The following is a 21,324-nucleotide window of genomic DNA, read 5'->3' on the forward strand; positions in this document are numbered from 1 at the left end:
GATTTTCTCCCATAGAGTATAAGGAGAAAAAGAGCCTCATCTCCTCCCTTTTGAAGACAGGACTGAGTTCTAGGGGATCAGTCATTATATGCTCACAGCTCTTTTAGTGAGAAAGAAAGAGGGCAAGTGTCTTACACCTCTTGATAGCCCAGGAACTGCTTGATGTCTTTTGTATTTAAATTTAGTTTCAAACAAATTGAAAAGGCAGTATAGTCCATTAAGTCATAGATACTGAGTTCAAACCCTACCTCTCTCACATCTTGAACAAGTAGTTTTATTCGGAGTCTCAGTTTCTCCATCTTCAAAATAAAATCTGAGAAGGGAGATCAAAATACTTAATGCCTATGGGACCTCTATTTTCTAAATCTGTAATTCTATGAAATTAATTTATTCACTCCTTCAACAAATGTTTTTTGGGAACCTTCAATGGCCTAGATACTGTGGCAGATGGGAAGATAAATAATTTTCCTCACTTGTAAAAGTTCCTTATATGCATACTGACTGGCTAACAAGAGAGTTAATTGGTCATCTAAGACATTCTGACTATCATCATCCAAACGATCTGCCTTAAATTTAGATAGTGAGCATTCAAATATTGTCTTTCTGATATATGACAATCAAGTTTCCAGCACCAAACTCAAAAACTTTTCTAATTTTGGACAACCAATATCAGGTTGCCAAAAATTGGACTGCCCAAAGATTCCACTACATTAGCCACCTATTGGTTCATGGCAAGTATTTTTGAAAGGATTAACATTAAAATAATTGCAGTGTATTATGTATCAATATCTGTTGTTGCAAGAGAGAAGTAGAGAAAAATAAAGATTAATAATTACAAACATAGTTACCCACTTTCCCATCTATATTTAAAGTTTTTTAATCAAAATAAACTACATTTATTGATGCATCCTTAATAAAGATATTAGAAGAGAAGAGGCATGCTTTTGTAAAAGTAATTCCAAAGAAGACCAGCATTATACAACTGAGTGAAAGATATAGAGATCCAATATCCTATTTTTTTAAATTTAATTATCTATTTTCTATTTTCCTCCACACTCTGCTCACCATTTCCTCCACCCCCATTGGAAAACAAAAAAGCAAAACCCTTGTTAACAAATTTGCATTGTTAAGTAAAACTAACTCCAACATTGGCCATGTCCAAAAAAAATTATGTCTCAATATACTCAACTGAATGTATCATCTCTCTTTCAGGAGATGAATAGCATAAATCCTCTAGAATCGTAGTTGGTCACTGAATTGATAAGAGTTCTTAAGTCTTTCAAAATGTTTTGTTCTTTAAAAAATCATTGCTATTATATAAATTATTCTATTGGTTCTGTTTATTTAACTCTGCATCAATTCATGCAAATCTCCAAAACCATCCCTTTCATCATTTTCACAATAGCATTCTATTATTACATTTAAATACCATAATTTGTTCAGCCATTCTCCAATAAATATTTTTGTAAATATGGGTGCTTTACCTCTTTCCTTGATCTCACTGGGACATAGAGCTAGTAGTGATATTGCTGAATCAATGGGTAGCACTATTTAACTTTTTGGATGCAATTTTGTGTCCAAAATTGCTTTCCAGAAGGAATGGACCAGTTCATAGGTCCACAAAGAGTGTCTTAATGAACCTGTTTTCACACAGCCCCTCCAGAATTTTTCTCTTTGGTCATTTTTATGAATCTGATATGTGAGGATGGAATCTCAGAGTGTTTTAATTTGTATTTTTCCAATAATTAGTAATTTGGAACTTTTTTTCACATGGCCATTGATAGCTTGGATTTCTTCCTTAGAAAACTGCCTGTTCATTTCCTTTAACTGTTCAGCAATGGGGGAATGGCTCTTATGAATGTAAATCAATTACATCTTGAAAATAAAACCCTTATCAGAATTTTGCTACAAAGATTTTTTTCTCTAGTCATGTTTCACCTCTGATTTTAGTTGTACTCATATTGCTTGTACAAAACCTTTTTAATCTTTTTTAAAAATAACTTTTTATTGACAGAAACCATGCCAGGGTAATTTTTTACATTATCCCTTGCATTCACTTCTGTTCCGATTTTTCCCCTTCCTCCCTCCACCCCCTACCCCAGATGGCAAGCAGTCCTATACATGTTAAATAGGTTAGGGTTAGGGTTAGGGTTAGTACAGTATATCCTAGATACAATATATGTGTGTGGAACCGAACAGTTCTCTTGTTGCACAGGGAGAGTTGGGTTCAGAAGGTATAAATAACCCGGGAAGAAAAACAAAAATGCAAGCAGTTTACATTCATTTCCCAGTGGTCTTTCTTTTGGGTGTAGCTGCTTCTGTCTATTCTTGGTCAATTGAAATTGAGTTAGATCTCTTTGTCGAAGATATTCACTTCCATCAGAATACATCCTCATACAGTATCATTGTTGAGGTATATAATGATCTCCTGGTTCTGCTCATTTCACTTAGCATCAGTTCGTGTAAGTCTCACCAATCCTCTCTGTATTCATCCTGCTGGTCATTCCTTACAGAACAATAATATTCCATAACATTCATATACCACAATTTACTCAACCATTCTCCAATTGATGGGCATCCACTCGTTTTCCAGCTTCTAGCCACTACAAACAGCACTGCCACAAACATTTTGGCACATACAGGTCCCTTTCCCTTTTTTAGTATCTCTTTGGAGTATAAGCCCAGTAGAAACACTGTTGGATCAAAGGCTATGCACAGTTTGATAACTTTTTGAGCATAGTTCCAAACTGATCTCCAGCAAAACCTTTTTAATCTTATGTCATTAATAGTATTGATTTTATCTCCTATGACCTTCTCTATACCTTGTTTGGTCATAAATTCTTCCCTTATCCTCATAGTTAAAAGGTAATTTTTTTTCCTTTTATGTAGTTCCTACTAGTCCACGCAGTAAGTACCTTTTTTTTAAACAAATATTTTTTAACAAAAATTATCTCTCTCACTTGATCCTCACAATAACCCTATGAAATATGTACAATTATCATTCCAATTTTAAAGAAAGAAACTGAAGCAAAAAGAAGTTAAGTTACTTCTTTGGGGTCATGAAGCTAGGAAATGTCTGAGGTCAGATTTGAATTCAGGTCTTCATGACTTTAGGCTCAACACTTCAAGCACTGTACTGACCAGCAAACAGATTTATGCAAAATATATTTAGTTCACAATGTGAGAGATTGGTTTAAAATTAGTTTTTGCTCTTTAGTTTTTTGAGTGTTTTTTGTAAATACAATATCCCATTTTCCTCAGTAGCTCCTTTAAAGGCTCTTAGTCAAAAAGGCATAATTCTGTATGAGTCAAAATTATATAAGGTGTAAGAATGGAGATAACCTTATTTGAGGGCTCTCTGATCATTAATATCAAGCAAGGGATAATACAGAGAGATGTATACTTACTACTTTTATGAAGGAGATGCAGTAAAGATTGCAAAAGAATTTCTATAAGTGATAAAGACATCCAGATGTTCCCTTTTGTAAATGGCATTGTGCTGATTTAGACAAATCCAAGAACACTGCAGAAACCCCTAAATGAGGCATATGATTTCTCAAGGGAAAATGCCCTAATCACAGAAGGTAGAAGCACATAAAGAAGAGATATTGTCCAGAGTGATTATTATATACTATTATATACAGACAAGATGGGCAGCATATAAAGTTTGTTCATCAATAAATATATAGTTAGATTGTATATAGATTATAGATATCATGAGATAAGAAAAATAGTCTCTGTTCTATGTTTTTAGCACAAATCTATCAGAGACAACTTATTAATTTTCCAGTATTTGGTTGAATTTTAGGATTTTTGATTTGCTTAAATAGAACTATTAATAGCACTGGCACAACCTTGGAGAAGTATCTGTTTTCCTGGAAAATAAAGAGTTCCCTCCAAATTAAACAAATGGTCATCTCCCTTGATTTAATAAATGATAAATTAGAGGATGATTCCTCTGGATAAAGAAAGGACAATTTTCCTTTACCCATTTTCCCTATAGATTATCTTTTCAATGTAATTGAGCAGATAACTAGCTTAATTAAGCAAAGACATGTACATTCTTAGTTCTGTTACCATAAATAAGAATATCCTTGTATAGCTTTTTCTGACCACTAACCTGCCCTATTTGAGTCCTCTATAAAATAGTCCTTTTGTCAAGCATACATTTGGCATTCAAACAATGTGGAAAGCCCATTGGAGTTGTGCTCTCTGCAGTAAATTTGGAATGTTTGATAGATTAGTTCAAAAAAGGACCTGAGAATTATTTGCATACAGAAAGAGAATGTTGGGGACTGAATGTGGATCACAACATAGTCTTTTCACTGTTTTTATTGTTGTTTGCTTGTTTTTGTTTTCTTTCTCATTTTTTCCTTTTTGATCTGATATTTCTTGTGCAACATAATAACTGTGGAAATATGAATAGAAGAAATGCACATTTTTAACATCTATTGGATTATTATCCAATTGGCTATCTAGAGCAGGGGGTAGATGAAGAGAGGGAGAAAAAAATTGGAACACAAGGTTTTGCAAGGGTGAATGTCGAAAACTATCTTTGCCTATATTTTGAAAAAAAAACTATTTTTTTTTTAAAAGAAAGAAAGAAAAAAGATCTCAGTGTCTGGTATCTTTTTCTGCCAGATGATCTTCAGAATCTTCCTAAGACAATTCAAATGGAAGCATTTCAGTTTCCTGGCATGACACTAATTTCACAGGCATACAATGACTCTGTAGACCAATTTGATAGTCAGTCTAATGATTGAGTTTCTTTCACTTTCCTTCCACACTTTCCTTCAAAGCCTCCACTGAGCTAGTTCTGGCCTTGTGTGTGTCTGTCAACCTCATTATCAATATGGATATTCCTGGAAGATATACTGCCAAGGTAAGTGAACTAATCCCCCAGCATTCAAAATTTCTTCATTTGCTATAACCGATGGTTCCACATGTGGATGATATAGTGCTGGCTGATGAAATACCTGTTAATTTTTGCTGTTAATTGTTAGCACAAGTAGCAGAGAATCAATCCATTCTTTGTTACATCTCTGCTTTGGAGGCTACATTGAGTTATACAAGGATCCTCTCAAGGTCTCTCTTAAGAACTTTAGAATTGATTTAACGGCATGGGAGACACTGGCACAGAACCACTCAGCATGTTGTATCCTCATTAGAGATAATGCTGTGCTCTATGAGCAAAGCAGAATTGAATTAAATCAGAAAAAATGCAAAATGCACAAAGTTAGACAATTCATCCCAAATGTTCATAGGAACTATTTGTGTTTGACCTGTGGCAGAGCAGTCCAACCTTGTATTAATATGATCTGCCACATTTGGACACACTAACTTGACTCTAACATAGTGCTATCATTTTGGTCCTCTTCAAAAATGAAGGACATCAAACAACCACCATAAATAAGATTAAGACTCTTAGTTTCATGGGATTAAGGTCATTGTCTTAATTGCATTACATTTACTACCTGAGATTAAGTCTTTGATTCAAAAGAATCCAAAGGATTTTATGGGCTAGAACATTGCTTACTTGAAATTTTGTCAAACATAGATAAGGTTTTTCACTCAGGTAAAACCAATGACTTGAGCCCAAAATCTTATGAAAATATTATTTCTTAATATTTCAGAAAAAAAGGACTTAGTGCTATATGCTTCCATAAGACATACATATGTAAATATATACAAAACATTTCCACACTAGAAAGTTAAAGAGAAAAGACAGAAACAGAAAGAAAATATTTTGAATAGTTACTGAATGGACAGTGAGATGAGTCTAGACCTGAATAGACCTTCATTTGTCTGGATTAGGAAATCATTAAGTTCTTTCAATGACCCTAAGCTTCTTGAATCAATCCATTTCTAAGACTAATATTTTTCCAGTGATATTATTTGGATGAATCCTAGAGCTTTATAGACCTTGAAGAATAGAAATAGAAGACCACTCAAAGTACAATTGAGACATATATGCTAGGCAAAGATAGAGTTAACTTATTCCAAACAAGAAATTACACAGGAGAAGAAGTATTAAGGATGTCTATCAAAAAAAAAAAAAAAAACATACAATCAAACAACAAAACGGTCTGGTCACCTGGTGGGAAAGAGGAATAAACTGAAATATTCTCGATATATGGGGTAGTTCCCTGGTAGTGAACTTACAGGAACACATGGACAAGATTTATTGAGGATAGGAGATGGTGCAGCTACATTATGACCTGTATCAGTAAAGGAAATATCCACAGAAGCATGAGTATTTAAGTAAAACCTCAGTTAACCTAGAACCATTTTTAAAAATTAGGTTATCTGCATTAAATAAATTTTCTTTAGAACTACAGTTGTCATTTTTGTCTAAGATATATTGTCTAGCACATATAAGATACTTAATGAACTCTTATGTCTTACTAATCAAATGAGTAGATAGATGGTACAGGGGATGGAGTGCCAAGTCTGGATTAAGAACGACTCATCTTCCTGAATTCAAATCTGACCTCAGAAACTTATTAATTGTTTGACCATATGCAAATCACTTAACACAGTTTGTCTCACTTTCCTCAAATTTAAAATGAATTAGAGACAAAACATGGCAAACCACTCTAGTATCTTTGTCAAAAAAAATTCCAAATTGGATATAATTGAAAAAAACTGGATAAATTGATCAATATACCTCTTTAAGTCTCAAAACTTTCTTCAAAAAAAAACTCTTTTAAATAGAACTCTTTCCCCATTTCTATGCTCTTTTTTAGTATTTGAAATAAATTTTATCTTTCTTAATAACTAATGATTATTATTACAAACAGCACAATGATTTTGAGTAATAATAAAAATAGGAGGCATTGATTTAGTGCTTTTAACATGCTAAAATCACTTCAAATAAATTATTTGATTTGATTCCAAAACTACCTTTCAGGTATTATCCCCACTGTATAGAAGAGGAAATGGAGACTCAAAATATCAGATGGCATATGCATGATCATACAGCTAGCAAGAATAACAGGAGAAATTTAAGTCTAAACACTTCTTAATTCCAAATTCAGTGCCCTTCCAATATATTATGATCCTCAGAGACACCAGAAATGCATGCTTAGGGCTGCTTGCCCCTAAAACTAAGAGATTCTACATTGCAATGCTTTTTTTTTTTATTTCACATGTTTTTTTTATAGTCTTTCGTCTTCCTCTTTTGCTGTCAAGTCTTCAGCTGTAATTTCTCTCTTCTGTTTAAATATCTATCCCTAATAAGATCACCCACTCACACGAATTTGGTGCTTCTAAAATGATGTATATTAAAAAGCAAACCATCAGATTTTTTTATATCCAATAAATGCTAAGCAAATGACTAAGGATCTCATTTAGCAGTAAATTATTTTATTTAGTCATTTTTCAGTCATGTCCAGTTCTTTTGTGACTTCTTTTGAGCAAAGATACTCAAGTTGTTTGCCAGTTTTTTCCACATCATTTTACAGATGAGGAAACTGAGGCAAACAGGATTAAATGACTTGCCCAGGATCACATAGCTAGTAAGTATCTAAAGCCAGATTTGAATTCAGAAAGCTTTGTGACTCCAAATCTGGCACTCTATCCATGATGCCACTTAGTATCCTATCAGTAAATTATCAACTCTATAACTATTTTGGCTCTTCAGAAGGCTTTTTCTCTATTTTCTCATTCTCAGTTATGTTCCAGGTAATTGAAGTTGACATTACCTGACTTTTTGATAAGCAAGATGTTATTATATGTTTCCTTCAGAGTATGCAAGTATCCTATAAATGGATTTTTTTCAAAGATTGCATAGGAAAATCAAATACACATGAATTGTGTTTTGAATAGGATAGAATTTTCCTTAAAATGAATATTATTCATTTTTGTTTTTATTATGTCTCAGGCCCGAGGGGTTTTGGGGTAAGAAAGCATTTTTGAAAGTATAACAGAAAATATTATTTCATAGGCAAATTTCTACTTCACACAATTTTTTAATAAATTTCCTAAGGTATATAGGTTGCATGTTATAAAAGACCTATGAGGGGGAAGTAGAATAAAGAATAGCATCAAAAAATGTTTGATTGGAAAACATAAATTGGCCACATGATAAGAGCAAGAGATAGTCAATAGATAGAGAATCAATGGATTCTCTTTGTATTTCTTGTGATGGTAAGAGAAAAAGACAAAGGACTCTAATGTGTTGGGTATACTCCCCCTGTGTCAAATGATATGAAAAATAATGGCACATGATGGCAGGTACAGATGGCTGTGATATACATCATTTCTTGGAAGGCCTATATAGACAAGATTCCAGCTGCATTGAAGTCACTTAGCATTTTACGTTTAACAATGAATATAAGCAGCTGGATTTTCAATCTTCTGCCTGTATTCCTTATTTTTCTGTACTGAAACTGATCTCCAGAGAAATAGATTTGAGACCATTGATATTTCAATATTGTTGAGCCAAATTTTACAGTTAGAAATGTTAGTATGTTTTAAGGTTCAAAGCAGATTGGGCATTTAAGCTTCAGCAGTTATTGTTCAGTCATTCTTCAGTCATGTCTGATTCTTTTGAGGTTTTCTTGGCAGAGACAGTAGAGCAACTTGTCATTTCCTTCTACAGCTCATTTTACAGATGAGGAGACTGAGGCAAACTGGGTCAAGTGACTTGTTCAGGATCACTTAGCTAGTAAATATCTGGGGCTAGGAAGTATCTGTCTAACTCCATGCCCAGCACTCTATTCCTTGTATCAGCTAGCTGCCTTAAGCTTCACTATGCTTGCTCTACACATTAAAATCTTATTCTTTCTTAATTAGGATTCCATTATGCAAATAAAAGGAAGGGTCTATGATTTGAGGCATTCCTAAAGTAGAAATCACTTCACTACAATAACCTATTAGCCTTCAGTTAGTTGTATGAGGCACCCACAGCTTAAGTGACTTGCCTCAAAACACTGCTAGTGTCAGTGGTAGTATTTGAATCCAGTTCTTCCTGATTCCAAGGCCAGCATTCTATACTCTGTGCTGTGATATCTCTAAGAGGTTATTATTTCAGTTTTAATAACTATCAATTATAGTCAATATTAATTACATTAATTTAAATAAAGATTGAGTTATAGTTTATCTTTAACAGATAGTTTCTTCCTTTAAATTACATATTAATACTGGGGTTGGTAACTAAAACATTTGAAAACAAAATGTTCTGAAGTATCCATCTTTTTTTCACTTAAGGGCTCTCTTAAGGACTTCTACTAGGCAGTGGTTTGTTGGCCTAGTTTGAATTACTATATTAATTTAGACATAAGAAGCAAGCTACCAGAGTGATAGAAAGCTGGCTTCGATTCAGGATCATCTTATTTCAAATACCTCTTCTTAACAGATCCTCTCAGTGTGGTCTGTTAAAATCACTTAATCTTTAGGCAATTCTGCAAATTACAGTTTGAGCCATAGGCTCATCTTTTTAAATTTCACTTAAAAGTAGGTAAGCTATATTAATTTTTAAGTATTATAAAATTAATTTTTTACTAAATCAAATGAATATTCCTTCAATTACTCTAAATAAATTAAGAGCTACATTAACAAATATAATATTTAAGTCTCTATAATCAAATATTTAAATGGGTTGTGATCTCATTGATTTGAATGATTTGAGGGTAGTACAAGGAGAGAATACTTCACTTGGAGTACAAAAGCTCAAGATTCAGATATCACTTCAGACAGATAGTAGCTGTGTAATCCTGAACAAGACACTCTGTGCCTTGGTTTCTTCATTTGTAAAAATGAAAGGGTTGGACTTTATGACCTCCAAAATCCCTTCCAGTTCTAATCTAAGATCCTATGATGTTCCCATGGTGCAAACTGTGACCTGTCAACGGTTGTACAACTATTCCATGTATTCCCATAAATTTACCACAGGGCATCCACAGAATGTGCTAAAGACATTCTTCATTTTCTTGAAACATTACAAGGATGTCTGCAGAATGCTCAGGCTGTCTACCTATCATTTTTTTCCTTGACATGCCGCAAGGCTTCTTTTCCTATCATATACTTCAATACATATACTATAAACACCTATGTTTTACATATACATACTATTTTAATTTTCTGAAACACATGATTTAAGAAAAAAGAAATTAATTACTCACAGCAACAAATTGGTTATTTTCCAGTTTAATGATGTCTCCTGCCTTCACATTCATCCATTTTTCACTCTGCAATCTATGGACAAATATAAAATCAATGAATAATTTTTTCAAGAACTTTGGACAGTAGCAAGCCTGTACTCTTATGCAATGTACAGTACATGTAACAATATTGCATCAAATTATAGAAGAACAAATCCATGAGACTTTCTCCCAGGAAAAGCTGTTTGCAGCTTTATAACAGAAGTAATGTTAAGACAAAACATTAACTAGCATTTATTTGTATCACATCCTTCAATTTGGTTGAAACATCCAAGTTATGGAAAAGAAATTCAACTTCTAACATTTTTTTCAAACCCCTCTAATCTAGAGATATCAGTCCCATTGCTATAGAAGATGCTTAACCAGAGAAGAGAATCAAGAAAAAGCTATGTAAAGACATCAAGAAAAAGAAAAGGAAAACAAGTTATTTTTAAAAATAGTGATAAAAGAAGGCCTGTTAAAAGGAATTAGTGTGATATAGTAAGTGGGTTTAGAACACTAAACTTATTAGACTTGAAAAATGTAGGTTCAACTTCTAAACATATGTCACCTCCCCCAAAAAAATTCTAATAGCTCCTTGTCACCTCAAGGATCAAACACAAAATTCTCTGCTAAGCATTCAAAGCTTTTATGACTTCACCCCCTCAAACCTCTCTAGTCTACTTATTCCCTGATCTTTGATCCAGTGAGCCTAACTTTGGGCTGAACAATATACTCCAACTCTTGACTTTGGGAATTGTTAACGGCTGTCCCAGATGACTGAAAGGCTCTCTCTCCTCATCTTTACCTTTGGACTTTCCTTATTTCCTTTAAATCTCAACTAAAATTCCACTTTCTGTAGTTATTCAATTGTTGTTCAGTCATTTTTTCAGTTGTGTCCAACTCCTTGTGAATTTGTTTGGGGTTTTCTTGGCAAAGATACAAGATTGGTTTGCCATTTCCTTCTCCAGCTCATTTTATAGAGGAAAAAAAATGAGGCAAACAGGGTTAAGTGGCTTGTCTAGGATCACACAATTATTAAGTGTCTGATGGCAGATTTGAACTTACAAAGATGAATCTCCCTGGCTCTAAGACACCACCTAGCTGCCCCCATTTTCTAGAGAAAGTCTTTCTCTTAATACCAGTGTCTTTTCTCTCATTTATTTCCTGTTTATAACTTGTTGCTATATATGTGTTTGCCTATTATCTTCTTTATTACATTCTGAGTCTCAAGGACAGGTATTGGTTTTTTGCCTCTTTTTTTGTATCCTCAGAGACTTGCACAATGCTGGGCACCTAGGGAACACTTAATAGATATTTATTGACTATTATTGACCAAATCTGTCAATTCAATTCAATAACTCTTTAAGTACCTATGAGGTATAAGGCAAAGCATTAAGTGCTGGATTTAAAAAACAAAAAACAGCATACTCTCACAGAACTTCCGTGCTAACACTGAGTAGCTGTGTGACAAGAAGAAAAAACACTTAATGGTTTTGCTGTAAAATGACTTAATGGTTTTTCTGTACCCGTTTTCCAATTCTAAAACAACGATATTAATAATCCCATTAGTTACTGAAGCTAGAGATTTTTGCAAGGATCCAATGATAATAAGAAATGTGGGAAGGTGCTTTCAGCACATTAAATGAGAGCGTTTTAAAGAAAATAGGTTATTATCTATTCAAAGACCCAAATGGATTTGTGATCTCCTTGTTTCCAGTGTTCCCTGCAAGGATTCAAATCACAGTTCATCCATGCCTATCTGAAGAAATATTACCATTGAATATCAAGGATACATAAAATCATAAATCAAGAGTTGGAAAGGATATAAAAGACCAATTTGCCCAACTTTTTCAACTCACAAGTGAAGTTATATCCTTCACAAGTGAAGAAACTGAGGCTCAGAAAAGTTAAATGTTTTTGCCTTACATTACAAAGGTGGGAGCAATTGTAGAACTGGAATTCAAGCCAAGAGCTTGTGCTCTTTTCACCAGAGTATCCTGCTGATAACTCTTTCCCATCAATTAATAGGCAAGTCAAAAACAAGTTGTAAAGTAAGACTTGTAAAGGCAAATTCAAACTGACTATGAAAGTAAACCTGGGAAGACTTTAGAAAGCATTTGCTAGTCAAACCAGATTTGTATAGATATCTTTTATTTTTATATCACTGAGATTAGATGACCCTCATATCTTTGAAATTTTTCTAAAAGCAACAGAGGAAAAAGGATTCAAGAGAATTATTCAGTATGTTTTTTTTAATCCTAATATTATTTTCAATGTTCCACATTCTGAATCAACACATCTCCTCCCCCTGTCACAACCCTACCTTGGTAAAGGAGCAAGGAGAGGAGTAATTTTCATATTTCTTCTTTAGAATCAAGCTTATTCTTTAAAATTTCTCAACATCCATTTTCAATGGTTTTGTGGAAATGGTTCTTTCCATTTACATTTATTCATTGTGTATTTTGTTTCTATGGCTCCGTTTCAGTTTGCATCAATTTATTTAAATCTTACATGCTTTTCTGTTTTCATCATATTCATTGTTTGGTGCATATGCCCAGCAATGAGGTCTTTGGGTTCACGGGTATGGGCATTTTAGTTACTTCTTTTGCCTCATTCCAATTTGAAAAGCATCCACTTCTCAAATGAGAGAGCCTACCAATTTTGGGTGAGACCAAAGTTAAATGAGCATTAAATAAAAGCTCGATTTTTTACACCATTAATATAAAGAAATGAGCAACTCAAAATTGGGAATAAAATGATAATCTGCTTTGTAGTTCATAATTGTCATTAAATCATGTTCTCCCTTTGCCATATTCAAAAGCACTGATGAAGAAAAGTGATGCAGTCCAATCTACAGAAGCCCCTAGACAATATAGTCAGAGTTCCCATAGTTCAGGACTCCCTGAAGAGACAAGCCACCTGAAGCAATGTATCTTATTTCTAATGATCCCTGAAATTCTCTGAAAGGTATACTGTCTTTGTTTTCCTATTTGAAAAGCACTCTATGTCTATCTAATTTCAAGGCAAGAAGAATAGGGTAAGATGAGCAAAATCCATTTTCTCAACAAGTTAAGGTAGGCAGGTTGATTTCACTGTTGAACTTTTTAAAAAAAATAATAACCTCATTGACTTTCTTTATAGGCTGGAAAACCATTTTAAATATTTATACAACTGTGAAATATGCCCCCACACTATCAGCCTGCTGGGTCATTTGGCTTAAATGCCAAAAAGAGTTTTTCTTTAATATGGCTCCAAGTACATGTTGTTCTGGAAAGTTTTCAATTGTAGCATTTTAATCTGAAGCCAAAATTTGAGTTTTCCAATGCCATACTTGGCTGCATTTTATCTTGCTTAAAAGGCAAAGGGAGAACTTGCAGTATGCAGCTTACATTTACTCCTCCAGGTATGATCAGGGAATATTGACTTATTTCCAAAAGGAACAACTTTATCATTACTCAGATACATCTGTAAAATGAAGTAACTATGGAAAATAACTATGAAAAATGATAGAGATGGAAGATGTATTTTTATTAGAAATGTGCTACTCCTGAATAGTCATGCAGGGATAAATCTTTTCTATGTCCTGGTTCCCTTTGATAATCTAAAGAAATCAATGGACCTCTTCTCAGAATAATGTTGTTTTATTTTAAATCATAATTAAAGGAAATGTTAAATTTCAGTCAGAGTTAAATGAAAATAAAGGTGTCCTTCACAAATCCCTTGAAATCTCACTGCAGACTTCTTAGAGATCATAGACCTAGCATAAGAACCACAATAATCTAGAATTTCTTTACATAGAATGATAGCTCCCATTTGAAAGCTGTCTATGATGCTACATTTGATCTAAATTTTTTTACTCCTTCTCTCAAGAAGTCATAAACTCTCCTAACCATAGATCTCAGAAAAGAGTACATATTATTGCTATCACCCATATGAAAAATCAAAGACAGCGGGGAGATTCTGAAAGATCTTTTACACATTTTAGAATATTCAAATGACTAACTTTCAAATTTTTCTCTAATAAATTAGAGCTAGTTTTTCTTTAGTAAGTTGGGACCGATAACTCAAAGCTATAGGTATGTGACACAAATAGCAGAATGGAACTTTTAACTATGTTTAGGCCAATGAAAAATGTCAAACATTGTTATATAATAATGATAAAATTATGTACAGCTATGAAAGACTTTTACTCCAGTTGTAATCATTAGCTCAGTTTAAACTTTAAATCAGTATTTCTTAAACACCTATTCTGTTACCAGCATAGTCACCAGAGATACAAAGTATAATATAATAATAGTTAGCTTTTATACAGTCCCTGTAAGGTGTCAAGCACTCTGATAGGTACTGGGAATATGAATTCAAAGAATGAAAACAACACGCTCCAATTAACCTATATTCTACTGGAGGAAGACCACAAGTAATTATTAAAATATATATAGCATGAATTCACAGTTAATAAATAAATATATAAAATAAACATATAGATAATAAATATTTAATAATCTACAATACACTATAATATAATACTATAAACTACAAAATAGCTACATGCAAGGTAATTTATGAGAAAGGACACTAGCAAATGAGAGGATCAAAAAAGGACTCATGCAGAAAACAGTACCTGGATTGTTTCTTTAAGGAAGAAGGGAGCTCGCGAAGAGGTGGAATTGATGGGAAAGTACATTCTAGGCACAAAGATGGCCAATGGAAGGTCAAGATGAAGTGTCAGAAATGAGGCATAGAGAAGGCCAGGATAGCTTGATTATAGAGTATAAGAAGGGAAGTAAATCACATGAAGTGAGCTTGTATAGATATTGGCCATAATTTTCAAGAATTTTCAAGTTTCCTCATCACTGACTTGAATAATGACCCCCCAAAAAACAAACTTTTTGGTCGTTAGTATCCTCTGGAAATAGGGATTGTGACTGAAATGAATCTGAACTATTCAAAGATGTTGAAAAGAAAAGAAAAAAGAATAGGGAAAAAAACAGAAGAGAATCTTTAAAAAAAAAATTTTAATACTATTCCTATGATTTCATTCATATAGGAGTTCCCAATGCAGAAATTCACTCTATTAAATCAGATTACCAATTCAATTTAAGGTTTCCTGGGGCATTGAGAAGTTAAATGATTTGTCCATGAAAATATACCTAAAACGTCAGTAGGACTTGAACCTCTAGCACTTAACACCAAGATGGCCTCTCTAAGCCCTGCCCTTTATAATATATCAGATAAGGTAATACACTATACAATACACAGATAAGGTGACTATGAATAAGAAGAATAAAAACTCATCTGGACATTATAATAGAAAACGAACTGAAGACAAACTCCATGACATATTACCATATTGATCAATGTCTTATTGTAATAATAATTAGAATACTAGTGTTTATATAGCATTTTAAAGTTAGCAAAGCACTTTACAAATATTATCTCATTTTTGTCCTCATAACAATCTCCTAATGCTATTATTATTCCCATCTTACAGAGAAGAAACTCAAAGCAAATAGAAGTTGTGACATTACTCAGGGTCACCCAACTAGTAAATTGCTGAGAAAGAATGTCCTGACTCCAAGTCCAGCACTCTATTCATTGCACTATAGAGGTGACTGTAATATTTACCCATGGATTAGAAATATGCATCAGATAGACAGAGACAAAGATACAGAGAGAAGAAAAGGAAAAAGAGAAAAGAATGGAGAGAGAGAAAGATAAAGAGAGAGAGAGAGAGAGAGCGCTATAATCTCTCAATACCTCTTGTATCTATGTATTATTGCCCTGACAAGTAATTATTATCATATTCGCAGGTGGCAAAATATATAAGGAGCTAGCCATTGAGCTAGAAAGATTAATATTAGAATTCATTCTCTGCCATCTACTGGCTATGTAACCCTGGAGAAGTAAATCACTTGAATTCTCATGCTTTAAGTAACTCTCTAAAACTAGAGATTACTGAGAAAGCCTACATTGAAAGAAACTTTTTTCATCCATGAGTTTTCTCTTATAAAATCACAGGTCCAGTGCTATCCTTATTCTATTTGCATGGCACTTCAAATATAACTTGTCATATACCCTGACATTGAAAGATCATAGCTCCAAAAGCATTCAAGTTCACTAGTCAAGAATAGAACTTAGTTGGGATACCTTCTTTTAAAAAAAAAAAAAATCAAATCAAATAAAACATACACCAGTGCCCTCAAGCAGTTCCCAATGTTGTATTCCTAAATATTGCCTTCCTAAAAAAGAAAAAAATAAAATAAAACTAAATAATAAATAGAGATAAGTTACTTTGAAGTCCTTCTTCCAAGGGTTTCTTGAGTAACCCTAAGATTTTAGTAAGCATAAAGATCAGGTTTCATCATCATCATGAAAACAATGAAAATAAAAATTTTTTGGCTCCATATGTAGTACATCTGTTCTCAGGCTACATATTTAAAGCAATCTTGTTCAGCCTATATGAAATCCCACCACAGGGATACTGTGTGACTTACTGGCTTGAGCAGAGACCTGGGAATCACCACTTTCACCTCAGCTATCCCTCTTTCCCATAGACTTTGGATCAATACTTTTAATCACTCTAATTCTCAATTTTTTTTTCTTGGAAATAGATTTAGGGGAAGACAAAGGGAGAACTTTATATGAATGTTCTGAGAGTTTAGTGACATACCTAATTTTGTAGCACTGGAAGATTTTTAGACAATAGTGATTTTTCATTTTTCATTAGCATTGTTATAGGTATGGTTATTAGATAATTGTTTCAGGCCTAAAGTAGCTTTCTTTTAAAGGCCAAGTTTCCCAAAAACTAATCCCTTAAAAGAACAAACCTGCAAGTCTGCCTCTAGGCAATGAACAATTCAAGGTCAAAGCCCATAAATATTTAAATTCTTGAGACGCTGTAAAACATATGGAATTTTAACTGCCAGAGAATAGCAACTGGAATTACTTTGAGAAACAGAGGAAGAGGGAAGGAAAAAAGGAGGGAAGGAGAGAGAGAGAAACAGAGAGAAAGAGAGAGAGAGAGGAAGGAACAGAGAGACAAAGACACAGAGAGAGACAGAGACAGAGAAAGAAAGATAGAGACAAAGAATCAGAGACAGAGAAAGACAGAGAAAAAAACAGAGACAGAGAGACAGACACACAGAGAAAGAATCAGAGACAGAGAGACAGAGAGAGAATCAGAGACAAAGAGACAGAGATACAGAGACAGAGATGAGAGAGAGACAGAGAGGGAGGGAGAGAGGGAAGGAGAAAGGAAGCACAAATGCATACAACTTCAGATGCCATCTTAGAACATGAAGACATCTATCTTCTGAGTGGGACAGATGAGAGATAGCAATGGTATCTAATAATTTCTTGTAAATTAGTTTAAACCTGCTTAGACATGAAACATAAAATATTAATGTTTTTCCATATATATATATCCATTAAAAAAATGTTAGTTTTCCCTATAAACCAATCTAAGAATTAAGTTAGCATGTTTTAGTTTCATATCATTCTCAGTGAAATGGAATTGTAGAAATACCAACCAAGAGGTAAATAACAATAGAGGCAGAAATAGGAATGTTTACTTTTGAGAGGGCTACCAGACCTCATTGTCTAAGGTGAAAGAATGGAGGAAGATGGGTACTCTTTGTTATTCTGAATTCCTTCCCTTTCTAATCTTACATGCTCACCAACATTATACATTGGAGAAAGAAGATTCTCCTGAAAAGGCATAGGTAGTCAGTCAACAGATACTTATTGGCAGGCACTATGCTAAGCACTGGAGATACTAAAAAGAGACAAAAAGATAATCACTGCTCTGAAAGAGTTCACATTCTAATAGGGGAGATGAAATGCCAATAAGTAGATCTATATAAAATAGACAAAGTAAATGAAAGTAGTCTGTGAGGGAAAATTTGTGGGGGCCACCTCATAGTAAGAATCAGTGGGAAAGATCTCAACATAAAGTAGAATTTGATCTGTCTTGAAGGAACCCAGAAGAAATAAAATGCAGAGAGAGAAGAGAGAGCAAAGCATTCCAGGCATGGCCAATAGCCAGTGCTAAAATTCAGAGATAGAAAATCTAATTAGCACTTCAAGGAACTACAATTAAGGCACTGTGGCTATACTTTGGAATGCATAGAAGGAAGAAATATCTAAGGTATGAAAAGTAGGAAGAGACCATGAAGTACTTTAAACACCAAACAGATTATTTGATCCTGAAAATAATAAGGAGAATAATAGGGAAAAACTATAAAACTACCCAATAGGATGATGGAAAAAAGGAAGAAAAAGAAGAATATGGATCTGAAAATAACATGTAATTAGAAAAATTTTAAAAGAAAAAAAACTCATATTAATGCAGATCACTAATTTTTCCATAATTTATCATTTTAGAAAGTGGCTTAAGGAACTGAGAGATTAAGTAATCTACCCAGAATCAAAGAGCCAATATTTGAAAGACTTAATCCTTGAATTTAGTTTTTTCTGACTCTTTAGCCCATTCACTATTCATTATGTCACACCATCCTTTTGGTCAAGAAACAAAAAAGTCAACAAGAAACAAAAAAGTCAAGATTTTTTACCTTATCCCACAAATGTCCTATCTTTTTCTTTAGTCTTATGTCCAATATTTAAGACTATCTAGCATTATACAATTTGGATTTTGGAGAGGTGGGGGGAGGAAGGAGGCATTCTTTTGCTTCTAGAGAATCTTTAAAGTCAAAGTATTTCATAAATGAAAATATGTTTCTGAATCTTTGACTTGATCTGTAAATTCATTCCTCAGAGAATGTTTTTAAAATCTTATCTTTTCCTTTTTATTTATAAAATGCTCAATAAATACCTCATCTATTTATGTACCTAAAATGACGTATTGTATTATGTGGGAACAGAAGACACTGCACAGAACTAAAGGTAATCAGACATGCAGACATATGTTCAAATACAAGCAATTGTAAGGACAGCTTGCACTCATGATAGCCCAACACAAATATTTAAGAGATGACAGAAGTTTCTGGGGTTTTTTTTCATTCACATAAATGTCAGAGCCATATGACAGGAAATCATAGCATTTAGTTCGATCCCCTAATCATATCCTGATGCACAGTAATGTATCATTTCCCCATATTCTAGTCATTGGATTATATATTGGGAGCTAGAAGGAATCTTAAAAATCATTTAGTCTGATTCCCTCATTTTACAATTAAGGAAACATGAAAAGACTTAGCCAAAGTGGCTGCTGGTAATTGGCCAAGGCAAGATTTGAATCCACATTATTGGCCCCTATGGAAAGGAAGAGTTTTCTCTTTGTCCTTAACATTCAATCTCAATTTCAACTTATTCTGAGCTTTGAAAAAGCCATTTTTTTTTTGATAGGACTGGGCCACTCTTTTGTTTTTTAACTTTCAGTTGCATGTCATTATTATATGACATTACATGTCTTCTGAATATACCTTTTTAAAATCAAGATTGATTGGTCCATGATTCCCATTGCTTTCTACATCTGTTTCCTACAGACATAGGAACCTAGGGAAATCTCCCTTTTCTTCTTCAAAAGTTTTTCTGTTTTCTGTGTCATCAGGACTTTCTTGAGATTATCTGATCCCTCCTTGGTTGACTTTCCTATTTTTAGAGAAAGGAGTCCTGTCTATCCTTTTTCTGAACTTGGAAACCTGCTCTACCCACCACAATAAGTTCAAAATGGATAGGTGACATAAATATTAAAGGTTATGCCATTAAAAAAACCTAGAAAATAATATCAAATATATTTCATAACTATCACTAAGTGAAGAGTTCTTAATGAAACAAAGTATAGATACAATCACAAAACATAAAAATATTTTAATTACATTGAATTGAGAGTACGTACTATGAACAAAGTTGATACAATTGGGATTCTTTTTAAGAAGACTATTTTTTAAAATCTAGAAATATAGATACATATATATGTACTATATATGTGTGTGTGTACATACATACACATATATGTATAATATTCAAGTCAATTTTTTCCACCAATCCTGCTATTACAAGTCATATAGACTCCTTATCTATAGAAATTAAGCAGCATTTAAAAAGTGTTGAGAAAAAAAGTCAATGAAAAAATAAGACCAACTACATTAGATTAGATTAATCCTTTGGATGTTTTTTTTTTTTTCCTTAAAAATATCCAGAAGAAATCCAACAAATTTTATGATAAAATTATTTAGGAAAAGCCTTACTTAGTGATGATGTAAACTGTGTCTCCTTTAACTTTGGGGGAAGAAGATTGGAAAAAAATCTCTTGGGGGAGGGTGATTGAAGATCTCAAACCTTCCTGACCTCTAGGAGGGGCACACCCTTCTGTCCATAAGGGCAACTCCCAGATAAGTAATCTCATTCGATTGGAAATCTCAGCCTGAGGTATAGCCAAGGTCTCTATTGAGCTAGAGATTAGTCCCTGGTTCATCTGGAAATTGGCCCTGGTTAGGAGCCAAAAGTAGTTCCAATCTATCTAGTGCTGGGTGCCCAGACATTTGCGGAAGTCCTAACAGGATTTTGCCCACTGATGAAGATATTTTCTTCTTAGTGTAAACTCATCTTTGCAAAACTATCCTGCCAGGATTCTTTGCCCACTAAGAAAGTTTTCTTAGTGCAAATAAATCCCCTTTTGCCACAAACAGGTTTGCAAATTCTTTTACAAAAAATCTGCAACATCAGCCAGAGGGGATCTCTGATCCTCAATCCTCTCACCTCATCAGTGAGTCTTATTGAAAGTTTTTTTAATTTTTTTAGCCAAAGAATTCATCATCATTACATTTTATTTTATGAAATCAAGTTAGAGGATTCTCATTACTGAATACACAGAGCAAAGGTTATCAAATCAAGTTCATTAAAAAAAAAAAAAAAAAAAAACACCAGTATCCAGAGTTCCATTCCCTAAGATTGGAAAAAGTCTGACCTGCTATGGTTCTAATACACAGGAGACTTACTTTAGTTTAGCCATACAGTTACCTCTTATGAGATTCTTAACCAATTATCTGTCTAGATCAGGTCAAGAGAGAGCTGAATGTTTGTCAAATAAGAAAAAGAAAAAGGAGAAGTAGCGTTTTATATTTTATATATTTATTATATATATGCATATATATTAATTTCCCCTAAAATAATCTAAAAAAAATCTCTCAAGAATCTGGTTTGGTCCGGTATATTGTGG

At 33.5% G+C, this 21,324-nt stretch overlaps 1 protein-coding gene across 1 annotated transcript in view; it reads right to left on the reverse strand.

The window, feature by feature from the left end:
• Positions 1–21,324, reverse strand: part of ATP8B4 (ATPase phospholipid transporting 8B4 (putative)) — a 230,711-nt gene that overhangs the window by 158,985 nt on the left and 50,402 nt on the right. Inside the window, exon 5 of the mRNA XM_051973787.1 lies at positions 10,125–10,197. Within this exon, the coding sequence (XP_051829747.1) occupies positions 10,125–10,197 (73 nt within the window). The remainder of the gene's footprint in view (positions 1–10,124; positions 10,198–21,324) is intronic.

Source organism: Antechinus flavipes, chromosome 2 (genome assembly GCF_016432865.1).
Source record: "Antechinus flavipes isolate AdamAnt ecotype Samford, QLD, Australia chromosome 2, AdamAnt_v2, whole genome shotgun sequence".
In the NCBI taxonomy this organism is placed as follows: domain Eukaryota; kingdom Metazoa; phylum Chordata; class Mammalia; order Dasyuromorphia; family Dasyuridae; genus Antechinus; species Antechinus flavipes.